Here is an 11,850-nt window from a genome sequence, read left to right as displayed (position 1 = left end):
CTTGGAATGCTTTATTGATGAAAAGACCTTCAATGCAAATTATATTAGTAATAATAATATAATTAATACTTTCAACAGAAGTACTAATTTGGCTTATACCTTCAGCAAGGAGATCGTGAATAATCACTTGCAATTCTTAGAATTGGGTAATAACAGACCTGATATTTACCATTTTGTAGTCCAAAAATTTTGCGGCAACAAATTTTTTCAACCCGACATCTACAGTTTTGTATATCTTTTCAAGCGCAATCCATAATTCTTTTGACGTCTCCACATTACTATTGACGTTATACAGATCACCCTCCAATCCGCTAAGAATATAATTCTTGCACAAATAATCAGAATGTTTCCACGCCTCAATCATGAGAAAGTGTTCATTTTCTAGAGTTTCTGTAAAAAAATGACAGAAACAAATATTAAATATACAACAAATTTTTTATATCTTCAAACCGAATAAAACTGGAGTAGAAAATCATGTAGATTTTAATCTCCAATTGAGTAGAAAATCACTAGGATTTTAATCTCTAAATAACAGATAATAAACTAAAACAGAATATATGTTCAAGTAAACAATTGGAGTAGAAAACCACGAAGGCTTTAATCTCCAAAACGAGAATAGAAAATCAGACAGATTTTAGTCTCTAGAACAGTATGTATAACAAACATACAAAATATAAAATTAAGTTCCTTAAGCTTGTTGGTATACTGTATTTGTAAAATAATTTTGGAGAAGAAAACAACGTATAAACAGAAATGTAGAAGAAATAGAAATTAATCTGAGCCTACTAAATTCACAGTGTTTCCTTATGGAACTTAATCTCCTCATAGTACCTGAGGTTATAGATTATTTTATCCCAAGATAGAATGGATTACACATTGGTGTAGCGGTACTTTAAATCCCAGTGTTTTAACGAACACAAATGGCGGTAGCAAATCACACTTACGTTGTTTGTTTTGTAAGAAAACAATGCAGAAAGGAAGAGGAGAATTCAGAAATTTCGTAAGGAAAATCTGAGGAATGACCTTCTATATATAGCCAGCAGGTTGGGTTTAAATGAAGAGGTGCAACTCTTCAAGATGACCATTCACGTAAAATAACTATGGTTATTTACACAAAAATAAAACGGAAAAATAAAATCGGAGGAAAACTTTAAATTACTGTTATAAAAACGGTCGATTTGGAGTAAATATTATATTAATATTTAACAAAGCCGAAGCCGAAGCCGATCAAGCGACGATGACGGCGCGAGGCTTGCCTTCTTCTCAATTCTTTAAGAGCTAGAAGAGGTGTAATCATATATATACTCAACAAATGAGCTTTCCTCCTTCATTGTGGGACAATGTTCCTTTGTTAAGGAGGAAAACTCAAAATTTTATTTTTCCCTCCATTTCCATTCACCCTCTTTTAAGCTAAACCAAGCTTAAAAACCCAACATATATAAAATAGTTGTTACATCATGGTCTTATCTTCTTCTTTTTTACAGTAATATCTTGATTTTATCTAATTTGTGGTTGGTTAATCAAGAAATGGTATAGTAGTGTTCCACAATATAAAAATACACACAGTACCGACTACTAGCTTCAAAATTTGTTGTAATAAGATAAAAAATAACAAGTCAATTTTAATATGAGTCACTAATTGATTGAACCAATGATTAAAAGGATCTGGCTAAAATTGGAAGACTGTGATCGTTGTAAAACTTTATATTTACTTCGCTAAATTAGTGTAAAACCAGTGACGGAGGGGCTGGTGAGGCGGGGCAAGGACGATAGCATATGAGTTTCTAGACTGATAAGTTTTTAAAGAAGGAAAGTGTATAACAAATTAGTCAAATTCTCAGCGGAAAGGAAGAGAAAAATAATATAGTATAGAATACAAATTCACATGGTACACGTTCTTTTGGGACAAAGGAAACAATAGTACCATGCATGAGCTTAGGCTGCAATTAGAGGTGACAAAATGGTTAAAAGAAAATAGTTAACTATCCATATTATCCACTAAAAAATAGGTTGGATAATGAACTTCTTAAAACGGGTCAACTATGGATAAGAACCATATTATCCATTTAGAAAATGGATAATCAATGAGTCTAACTTTTACATTTATAAAGCCTCAAATTGGGGATTCCTCAAGTTAAAAAGACTAAAAATTCTCCCAAAAGTAATCATATGCAAGAAGTCATGGATAATATGGTTCCGGTTAACCATTTTTTATCCGTATTAAATATGGGTCGGGTCGGGTCAGATAATTTATCCGTTTTTTCATTACCCGTTATCGACCCGAACCATATCCGGCCCGACCCGCCTGTTTGCCACTCCTAGCTGCAATTAAGATTGGGGGTAGTGTATTACTTACGGACACGGACAAATCCATTAGCTTTTGCTTAAGCATTTTATTTGTATTAAAAAATCCATTAAATATATATAAATATTTTGTTGCGAATCTAGTAACTAAAATGAACTATAAATTTATAACAATTTCAGAACCCATAAATTTTAAATTCTAGCTCGACCTTTAATTATACCAAAGTAATATGGCTTCATAACCAAACTTTACCAATATGACGGTGAGACAAACCTAATCAAATAAGTATTATTGAACTCCCCCAAGTTTACTTACTTCGTGAACACTAGAATTCCATAATTTTAGAGTGGTTGACCTCATGCCCTCCTTTTGGCAAAGCCTTCACTATTTTTTTCGGATACAATTTTATACTAATCAAGCTGAAAATGTCCAAAAAGATGCTCCCTCCGTTTCATATTAAATAAGGTACTTTCTTTTTAGTCTGTTCTAAAACAAATGATACATTTCTAAATTTGGAAATAATTCAACTTTAAACTCGTTCATTTTACCCATTTACCCTTAATGAGAAACTTTTATAGCCACACAAATGTCATGACCCCACAAACTTTTTACTCTTTAAGCTTTTAAGATCACAAGTATCAAAAGTCTTTTTCTTTTTCATTAAACTTCGTGCAGTCAAACTACCTCATATAATATGAAATGGAGGGAGTAAATGAATAGAGTAACAAAATAAATGTTTGACCGATGGAGAAAATTAGAGAGGAAAATTTGGAAGATGTGATGGTTTTAACACATAGCTAGTTACTGTTATTGGCTTGGCATGGATGAAACAATGAGCAGCTAAGTGGACAAGAATCAACATTTCCCATTGGCGCACAAGTAAAAGTCTTAACAACTTAAATTGTTAATTTAATAACCTATTGATGTCACTTGTTTTGACCATCCAGTAAAATTCTAGTTATGTCCTTTTCTTTTCAACTCCGCATTAATTACTCTTCCATTTTCATGTTTTAGGTATGGAATACTTAAAAAGTGATAACAAACTTCTTTTCATTGGTGCTTGAGACACGAGGGAACTTAAGAATATATCTTAGCTGGCTTTAGTTTTGTCAGATATACTCGAACCCAAAGAGAAAAGGAATCTCTCTTCCTCCTCCAATTTATTGTTTTTATTTTGTTTTTCTGACCGGAAGAGAGTCTTGGCGTAACTGATAAAGTTGCCGTCATGTGATCAGGAGATCAAGAATTCGAGCCATGGAAATAGCCTCTTGCAGAAATGCAAGATAATGTTACGTATAATAGATCCTTATGATCCGGCCTTTCCCCGAACTCTGCATTAGCGAGAGCTTAGTGCACCAGACTGCCTTTTTTTTAATTTATTTATTGCAATTGCCATAAAAACCACAAAAGAAGTATCCCTAAGGAATTCTTCTTCCTTGGAGCAAGCTTATATGGATATTGTAATTTTCTTATCTCAGTTTCTAATTGCACAGGTGATGTCTTATAAGGGGCGGAGGTTCAGTATAACCTACATGGGTTCAGTCGAACCCAACAATCTGGTTCTTATATATGTGTTAAAAAATTTACTAGATATATAGAAATATTAAATTTCGAGCTCAGTAACTTAATTACTAAGTGAGTTTAGTATTGCTCTGAATTTATAAAGTTCGGATCTTGAATCCACATATCTCTTGTATATATTGAGTTTGGTTAATCCTATGAATATATTTAGGACAACTACTGATTTGCACCATAAAATGTCCTAAAATGTACTTCTACAGTAAATGTAAGATCTTCAAACACTTGAAAAAAAAGGTGTTGTCTGCTGTTCGAGCTTCGGGGATAGGGGGGAGAAAACTCCATTCAATTTAAGCCATGAACATCTTAATCTTCGATTATTCAAAGCTTTTTCTCACTCCTCTATATTCTTATAAGTGATGTCATTCTTTTTGTAATTAAGAATTTTCAAAACCAAAATAGAAAACGGAAAAAAAATTTGAAAATAACATGTCACATTAGGCAAAAGATTCCTCTTCGTTCTAGGAGAAGTTTTATTTTGTGTCTCATACAACTTACACTAGTTGTATGAGACTCCTTTTTGTCTCACAAATTTGTGGACCCCAATCTTACACTTTTGGGTCCACAGAAATCTGGGTCCACAAAACTGTGAGATAAAAAGGTTGCCTCATACAACTAGTGTCAGTTGTACGAGACACAAAATAAAATTTTCCTCATTTCTTGGCATTGAGTAATCATTTTTTTATTATTGTTTTAAAAGTGTTTACTAAGACAAGTTGCATCCACCACTACTACTACTTTGAAGTTTGAAACCCCTTTTCCGTCGTGTGTATATATAAATCCAACTCCCTTCCTTGATACTTGGAGAAGTAGTAACAAGCAACAAAATTGTCTTAAAACTTTAGACAAAATCCCCAATTATATTCCCTCTAAAAAATGGAGTATGAAAATTTTCAGCCAACTTACATGAATCCATTTCTTGAATATAGCAACTTAGAAACCACATTTTCTTTGAAAAATTCTAGTATTAACCCTCATTGTTCAATCCAAGATTTTGTGACTGTTGTTAACGATGTTGACATACAAGACTATTTCCAAAATGACTTCGATTTCATCGATCGAGATGTCGACTTTCCTGTCCAAAACTCCCAAAAATTTCCATTATTTTCAAGCCAAGTACTAGTCCAAGAAGATACAGGCTTCTTGAAAGAGGGTAAAAAATTACGTGTCTATAGTCCCGAACTCAAACTTCTTCAAGATCAGCTCATGGAAGAAACAAGTATCACTGATCTTCTTTTAATGGGAGCTGAAGCTATTGAAGCTGGAAATCTTGATCTTGCTTCTGTAGTTGTCTTGAGGCTAAATACAATCCTTTCTGATCAAGAAAATACAGAAAATTCCCCTATTGATAGATTGGCTTTGTATTTTACACAAGGCTTGCTTTACAAGAGCTTGAGTACTTCATCACATGAATTGTTGAACCAAAATCAATTTCAACCCGAGTCATCCTCTTCTATAACCGCGTTCCAAATGCTTCAAGAAATCTCACCTTATGTGAAATTTGCTCATTTCACCGCGAATCAAGCTATTCTTGAAGCCACAAAAGGGAGCCAACAAGTTCATATATTGGATTTTGACATTTTGGAAGGCATTCAATGGCCTCCATTGATGGTTGATTTGGTTGAAAGAGGGAATATAAATTCCTCCCTAAGGATCACTGCAGTTGTTGTTGACAAGAACAACTCATTCCTTGTACAAAAAACAGGGAAAAGACTTCAAGAATTTGCTGATTCTATCAATCTTCCTTTCATGTATGATCAAGTTTTCTTGACTAAAGATGAGGACTTAGAAAATATTCAAGGGGTAGAGAGTCATAACAACTTAATAGCTAATGTTATGATCCACCAACTTCACATACCACAAAGGGGAAGTTCATTAGTCAAGATTTTCTTCAATGGATTAAGAAGATTATCTCCTAAAGTTGTGGTCTTAGTAGAAGAAGAGCTCTTTAATTTAACTAAAATTCCAACCATGTCATTTGTTGAGTTCTTTTGTGAGGCTTTACATCATTACACTACAATATCTGATTCAATTCTTGGAGGTTTTGGTGGAGGATATAAATTAGCATTAAGGGTTATTGAGAAAGAGTTTTTGGGAGTTAGAATCTTAGATTGTGTAAGACAATTCCCTAGTGAGAAATCAGAAAGGGAAAAATGGAGTGAAGGGCTTTACTCTTTAAAAGGTTTTAGGCAAATTCCAATGAGTTCAAGTAATGTGAGACAAGCTAAACATTTGGTAAGTTTGTTTAGTGGAGGGTATTGGGTGCAAAATGAGCATTGCAAATTGGCCTTGTGTTGGAAATCAAGGCCTTTGACAACTGCTTCCATTTGGGTTCCTACATCATCAAGTTCTAGTCCTTCAAGTTCAATTTCTTTTTAACTTTTTTTCTTATAGATTTTTGAACTTTATTTAAATTTTGTGGGAATTGAATTAGATTAGAGGCATTAGATTATTTTACAATGTATGAAGTAGTCTTGGAATATGAATTCATGAGATTGTATTTCTTGATTATTATTCTAAGTGGGCTGTCCTTGCAACTTATGGCCAACACAAGAACTACGTACCTATTAATACGACAAAATGGCATGATATAACCATTTTTACGAGTGGTTATTGAAAAATATCTAGTGTTTGTTGAAAAATAGCCACTATTTAAGGTGGAGATAAAATCTGGACGAGAGTACCCTAGCGAAACACGGAAAGTTCCAGCATAATATGCTGGATTATGCAGCTCCTGCACGCCTATAAACTTCTAGCATATTATGTTGGAACTCCAGCACATTATGCTGGAATCTCATATGTAAACAATTCGAACTTCAGCACATTATGTTAAAATTTTTCGAATTTTTAAGAATATTTTGTTCATGTTTTATTTTCACATGAAAAGTGGCTAGATTTCAATTACTTTTAAAATTATGACTAATTTTCAATTAGCACTTATAAATCAAGCTATTTCTGATCCCCTTACAAATGATCTTTAACATTCATGAGGTGTATTTTAGGATCTGGCTCTTCATTACACCTTCTCTTCATTTCCTAAGTACATGTTTGAATGAGTGACATTTTTCATTTACAATTTAAGGTCTAAATTGAAATTAACAAGCATCTTAACTAATAGAATTTAAATCACATCTAGGGTTTATATCAAACTAATAAATACATATCATGTGTTTGTATATATACCTCTAGCACTTAACCAAGATTAAGTAATATGCATCCTCACCTTATTAAAATAGTTACAACAGTAAAAAAGAAGGCATTGGTGTCTTGGAACCAATTGTGTTTACCTAAGACAACTGGGGAATAAATATCACTGCAATTCTAAAACACTACTGGAACTTGTCTAAAAAAAAGACCAGTTGTGGATTCAGTTGTTACACACTTATTATATAAAAAGCAGGGACATAATTGATATGGATGCAAAGAATGCCTCGTGGACTATTCAAAAAATCATCACTATAAGAAGGAAAAAGCTGACATATAACAACCAAGCAAGCTCAGAGTAGGTGTTCATACCGTACTTGGCTATTCAAGAGAGATTATATACCAAGGAGGCAAGGATAGGATGATAAAATGGGGTATGGGGACTGTTCCTACGTGTGCACTATGTGAAGAAGAACATGAGACCCACCAACATTTATTCTTCAAGTGTAGATCATCTGCAAAGGTATGGCTATATATCATGAAGTGGCTTGGCGCATCAACAGAAATCCTATGGAATGAAGGGAAGAGATTAATTGGGCTAGCGTGCAAGCTAATGGAAAGAACGCGTTAGCAGAAATCTACAGAATGAGCTTGGCTTGTACAACTTATCAACTTTGGCAAGAGAGGAATTACAGAGTATTCCAACAAAAGAAGAGGACACCAGAAGAAATAGCAAGAACAATTTTGCAAGAAGTCCATTGTAGAGGTAGAATTAAGTCAAAGCTGGGAATTCACCTACATAAGTTAAACTTCTATCCGAGTCTGTAATATGGGTAGGGAAGTAGGCTGAAGATGAAGTAGATACAGTTAGTGATAGTTGAAAAAGCAAAATAAATAAATAAAATACTAAACAAAATTAATAAATAAAAACTTGTATTCACTTAGAAAAATTAATAAATTCAACATAGATTGGCAACGGTAGATAGGCTACAAAATGGTACCTTTGACCTAATTCTTCTCTCTAGGATTTCTGTGAATAGTGCTGCCGCCACTATTCACGCCCCATAACTCCGGCGTCCGGCAAGGTAAGATCATAAGATTGGTCTCAAAAGAACCCCCTTCTATTAGAGAACAATCCCCATTTGGTTTCATCCTCAAATCCATAACCAATTTTTACAAATCTTAATTTTGGTCTCGAGTTTACTGTAGCATCCAGAATTTTTTCCGAATTTTTGCTTCATTTGATGTTCTTCGCGTCAATTATGTGATAGAAGCCATGGAAGCTGTCGTCTCTCCCTAGCTCCAAGCTGTGGGAGAGCAACCTCCAGTCCCTGTAAAGAATTTTCAAAATGATAGCACATCTTACGCTGCCCAGTTGTCTCAACCAAAATTAGCAGCAACATCGAATCTAAAAAACTTAAAACATATTGAAGTAATTCATGGAGTTCCAACAATTCAATTTTCAGTGGAAGAAAGGATGAAATTTGCAAAGGAGGAAGGTTTGCATCAAGGTATTGTAGTGAAACTTTCGTCGAATGCTCCAGATTTAACCGCATTGAGGAGTTTACTACCGAAAATTTTCGGCATCAAGGGACATGCTTTAATCGGGTAACTTGCACCTAGACAGTTGCTCATTAGGGTCGATCAACATGACGACTTCGTCAATTCACTTGCAAGGTCAGTTAACTATTTTAAATACAATGGTAGGGAGCACCAAATCAGGACATTCCCATGGTCTATTGGATTCAAAACAAATAAAGAAACAACAAAGGCAGTGGTTTGGATTTCCTTGCCTAATTTGCCAACTGAGTTGTTTGCAATGAAGGCTTTGTTGTCTATCGCTTCAGCTGTTGGCAAACCAATAGCCATCGACAAAGCAACTCAGACCAAGTCGCGTCCTAGTACTGCAAGGGTAAAGGTTATCCTTGATTTAATGGATAAACTTCCTGATAAAATAAAGTTGCAATTTCTGGACAAACAAACGAGCAGAATGGTTGAAGTTTTTCAAGAGTTTGTTTATGATAATTTGCCCTTATATTGAAACCATTGTAAACATCAAGGACATGATGAAAAAATATGTCGACGTTTGAATGAAATGGCAGTAGGAAGCAGGGCAGGTGAAGGAGTTGTTGTCGTGCAAAGTGAAGATGAGATAATGGATAATGAAGGTCAATCAGTTGAGAAATTTCAAGGGGATTTGAGGCAATTGCTTGATGAAAAAAGAAGAATGCAAGTTGTGACTGTGGCACCAGGTGTGCAAAATATTGTAAGTGGAAGTGATAAAATACCAGTTGAAACACAGAGAATTTCAGAGGATGTGCAAAATGTTGTGCAGGCTAATAATGATAAAATTGCTAATTGTGTTGCAATTGTGCAAACTACTAATGATGATGTGAATTCAGCTGGCTTGCATGGGAAATCAACTGAAGGTGTTCAAAGATAGGAGGTTCGACTTTAAGCTACACATGGTATAGACCAACATGGTGTGCAAAATAAAGGAGGCAATCAGGTTTTTACTGGAATTTCAAAGAGTGCTGAAGGGGTTGAGGTTGAAGATGTTGATCGAGATGGTGAGTCTGTGCAATTTAAAGCATGTGGTGACCCAATTATACAGGCTTCTAACTCTGCAACTGTCTTGCCAAATGATACATGCCAAAAGGCTGTTGGTGATCGAGTTGGTGCATCTGCACAAATAGATGGGCTTAGAGATGCTGAAGTCCAGACCTTAGGCCTTAAATGGACTGGGCAAAAGGATGTGCAGTTGAAAGTTAAAGCTGGTAATGAAGAGATGGTTGATCAATGTGATGAGAGAAACGAAAAAGGTGAAAAATGGAACATAGTTTCTGCTAGAAAATCACCTGCTAAGAAGGTTGTATCGCCCAGGCAAAAATCTGCAGGCAATCAACAAAATGCTTCGAACTGTGTCTCTAACTCAAATAACTTTGAAGTTCTGGCAGTTGTGGATGATGGGAAACTAACTTCAACAGATGGTGCTACAATGAATGACTCAAAAGATAGTCATTTTAGTCAGCAAATAGTCCCAGTTGCAAGCAGTAACAAGGAAGGCAGAACCAGCACTCCTACGCTGCATTTTTCCAATCCTCAAGTGGAGAAAATTATCAAAGAATCACAGATTGAAATGAGTTTGAATGTAAACTCTATGTTCAAGCAACCGTTGGTCACCTTGAACACATCGATGTATGATATTCCCTTTCAATCTTTTGGTGAGCATGGGGTGAATCTGGGAAACCATCAATCTCCACTGGCAATAACAAAAAAATAATTCAAGCAAAGGTGAGAGAGATGGTTATTAACTCGAAACTGTGGAACGACCAACGAGAGTATGATAATGAGGAGGGCTGGGGTGACGGAAATGCTGGTTTTTCATCTGAAGAAGATGACCAAGAGGATGATCAGGATAGTGCATGAGTGGACATTAATGCTCCAGTCAAGCCAAAGTTTCAGGGGAAATCTTCAGCACCCAAGAACAATTTGAATTGTCATGCACTTGCGGCACCTGCAACAAGTCCCAACAGCAAGTTGAACCATAATGCTCCAGTTTTTGTTCCAAGAATTTCTGCAAATGCAGAAGCAACAAACTTGGGTCAAAAGGCAACATGAGATAATGTGCAACAACAACAATGCTCAGGTGAATATTCTGCTGGTGATTGAAAAGCAACAGTAGTGCCAAAATCTGGGCAGAATCAAATTGAAACAACTGAGCCACTCATTTCATTGGAGGAGAGGAAACTTTTGGATGCAATGGTAAGCTCTACTCCTCTAAAATCCTTAAATCCTGATACGCTTAGCACTGGTCCTGTAAGTAAGAGCAGGAAAAAAATGCAAAACATAGGACAACAACAAAGTAAGACAATCGTGAACGACACAAAGAGGAGATGCCTTAGTGACACTCGATATCGTTCAAAGTTCTCCACAACCTGTTAATTTGGGGAGTGAATTTTTTGAACAAGGAGAAGAAGAAGCAATGTTACAAGAATGTCGTGCACATGCATCAAGAAAAGGGGATCTATCACCAAGGCATAGCGGCAAAGGTAAAAAGACTCATACAAGAAAAAATAGTTGGGACGACAAGGTTAGTGATTTTTTAAATGTTAGGCGACCTCCAATGAGAAATTCCAAACAAAAGCAGGTCTCCCCAACTACATCAACAAGGTCCAATCGTTCTAAAAATAAATCATGAATTTTGAATACTTCTTGAAGAATTGGGAGTGTGATGAAAAAGAATTACAAATTGAAGAAATTACAAGTTTGGACAAGAAGGGACAATATTTTAATTCCTTCATCATTTTATTCTACCATTATGTTAGTATTCTGATTTGTAATATCATCACAGAGTATGTTATAAACTCTGTGGTGATCACTGAATATTTGATTGTAGCTAGTTCTTTCCTTTTACATGCTTGCTAGTGAGGCTATTTTATTCCTCAATAGGATTAGTAAGGTAAGGTTTAGCCCGGTTTGTGTTATATGGGTAACAATACCGGTGCTATTGTCCCCCCTTATTTCTACTTTTCCTAATTGTTGTATTTTTCTTTTCTGTTATTAATAAAAAACTAGCCCTAGGCGATTGTCTAGCGAATTCAAAAAAAAAAAAAAACATATATTTGAAAATAAAATAAAATATATGATTTGGTATAATTATCGGGATAGATTTCGCAAAAACGCTCACCAACTTTGGTTACCAAAATCTCCATCTTCCCCAAATTTTGGTAAGAAGAATCTCATCTTCCTTCCTTGTTTACATGGATGAACTCATTTAGGCATCAATTCTAATGTCTAACAAAGATTTTCAACTAAGATTG

The 11,850-nt window shown here is 35.1% G+C and overlaps 1 protein-coding gene across 1 annotated transcript; it reads left to right on the top strand.

Annotated features, from left to right (window-relative positions):
• The first annotated feature begins 4,759 nt into the window (after nucleotides 1–4,759).
• Nucleotides 4,760–6,262, top strand: LOC107771967 (protein NODULATION SIGNALING PATHWAY 2-like). The gene has a single exon (XM_016591437.1). It carries the CDS (start codon nucleotides 4,760–4,762, stop codon nucleotides 6,260–6,262), a length of 1,503 nt encoding a protein of 500 aa, XP_016446923.1.
• Nucleotides 6,263–11,850: the final 5,588 nt, after the last annotated feature.

The sequence above is a fragment of the Nicotiana tabacum genome, chromosome 11 (assembly GCF_000715075.1).
Source record: "Nicotiana tabacum cultivar K326 chromosome 11, ASM71507v2, whole genome shotgun sequence".
NCBI lineage: Eukaryota > Viridiplantae > Streptophyta > Magnoliopsida > Solanales > Solanaceae > Nicotiana > Nicotiana tabacum.
Note: the sequence above shows the minus strand (reverse complement) of the source record. Positions and strands in the feature narration are given on the sequence as shown.

Excerpts from the sequence above, each read along its gene's own strand:
- LOC107771967 (XM_016591437.1), top strand. The coding sequence starts at position 4,760 with ATGGAGTATGAAAATTTTCAGCCAACTTACATGAATCCATTTCTTGAA.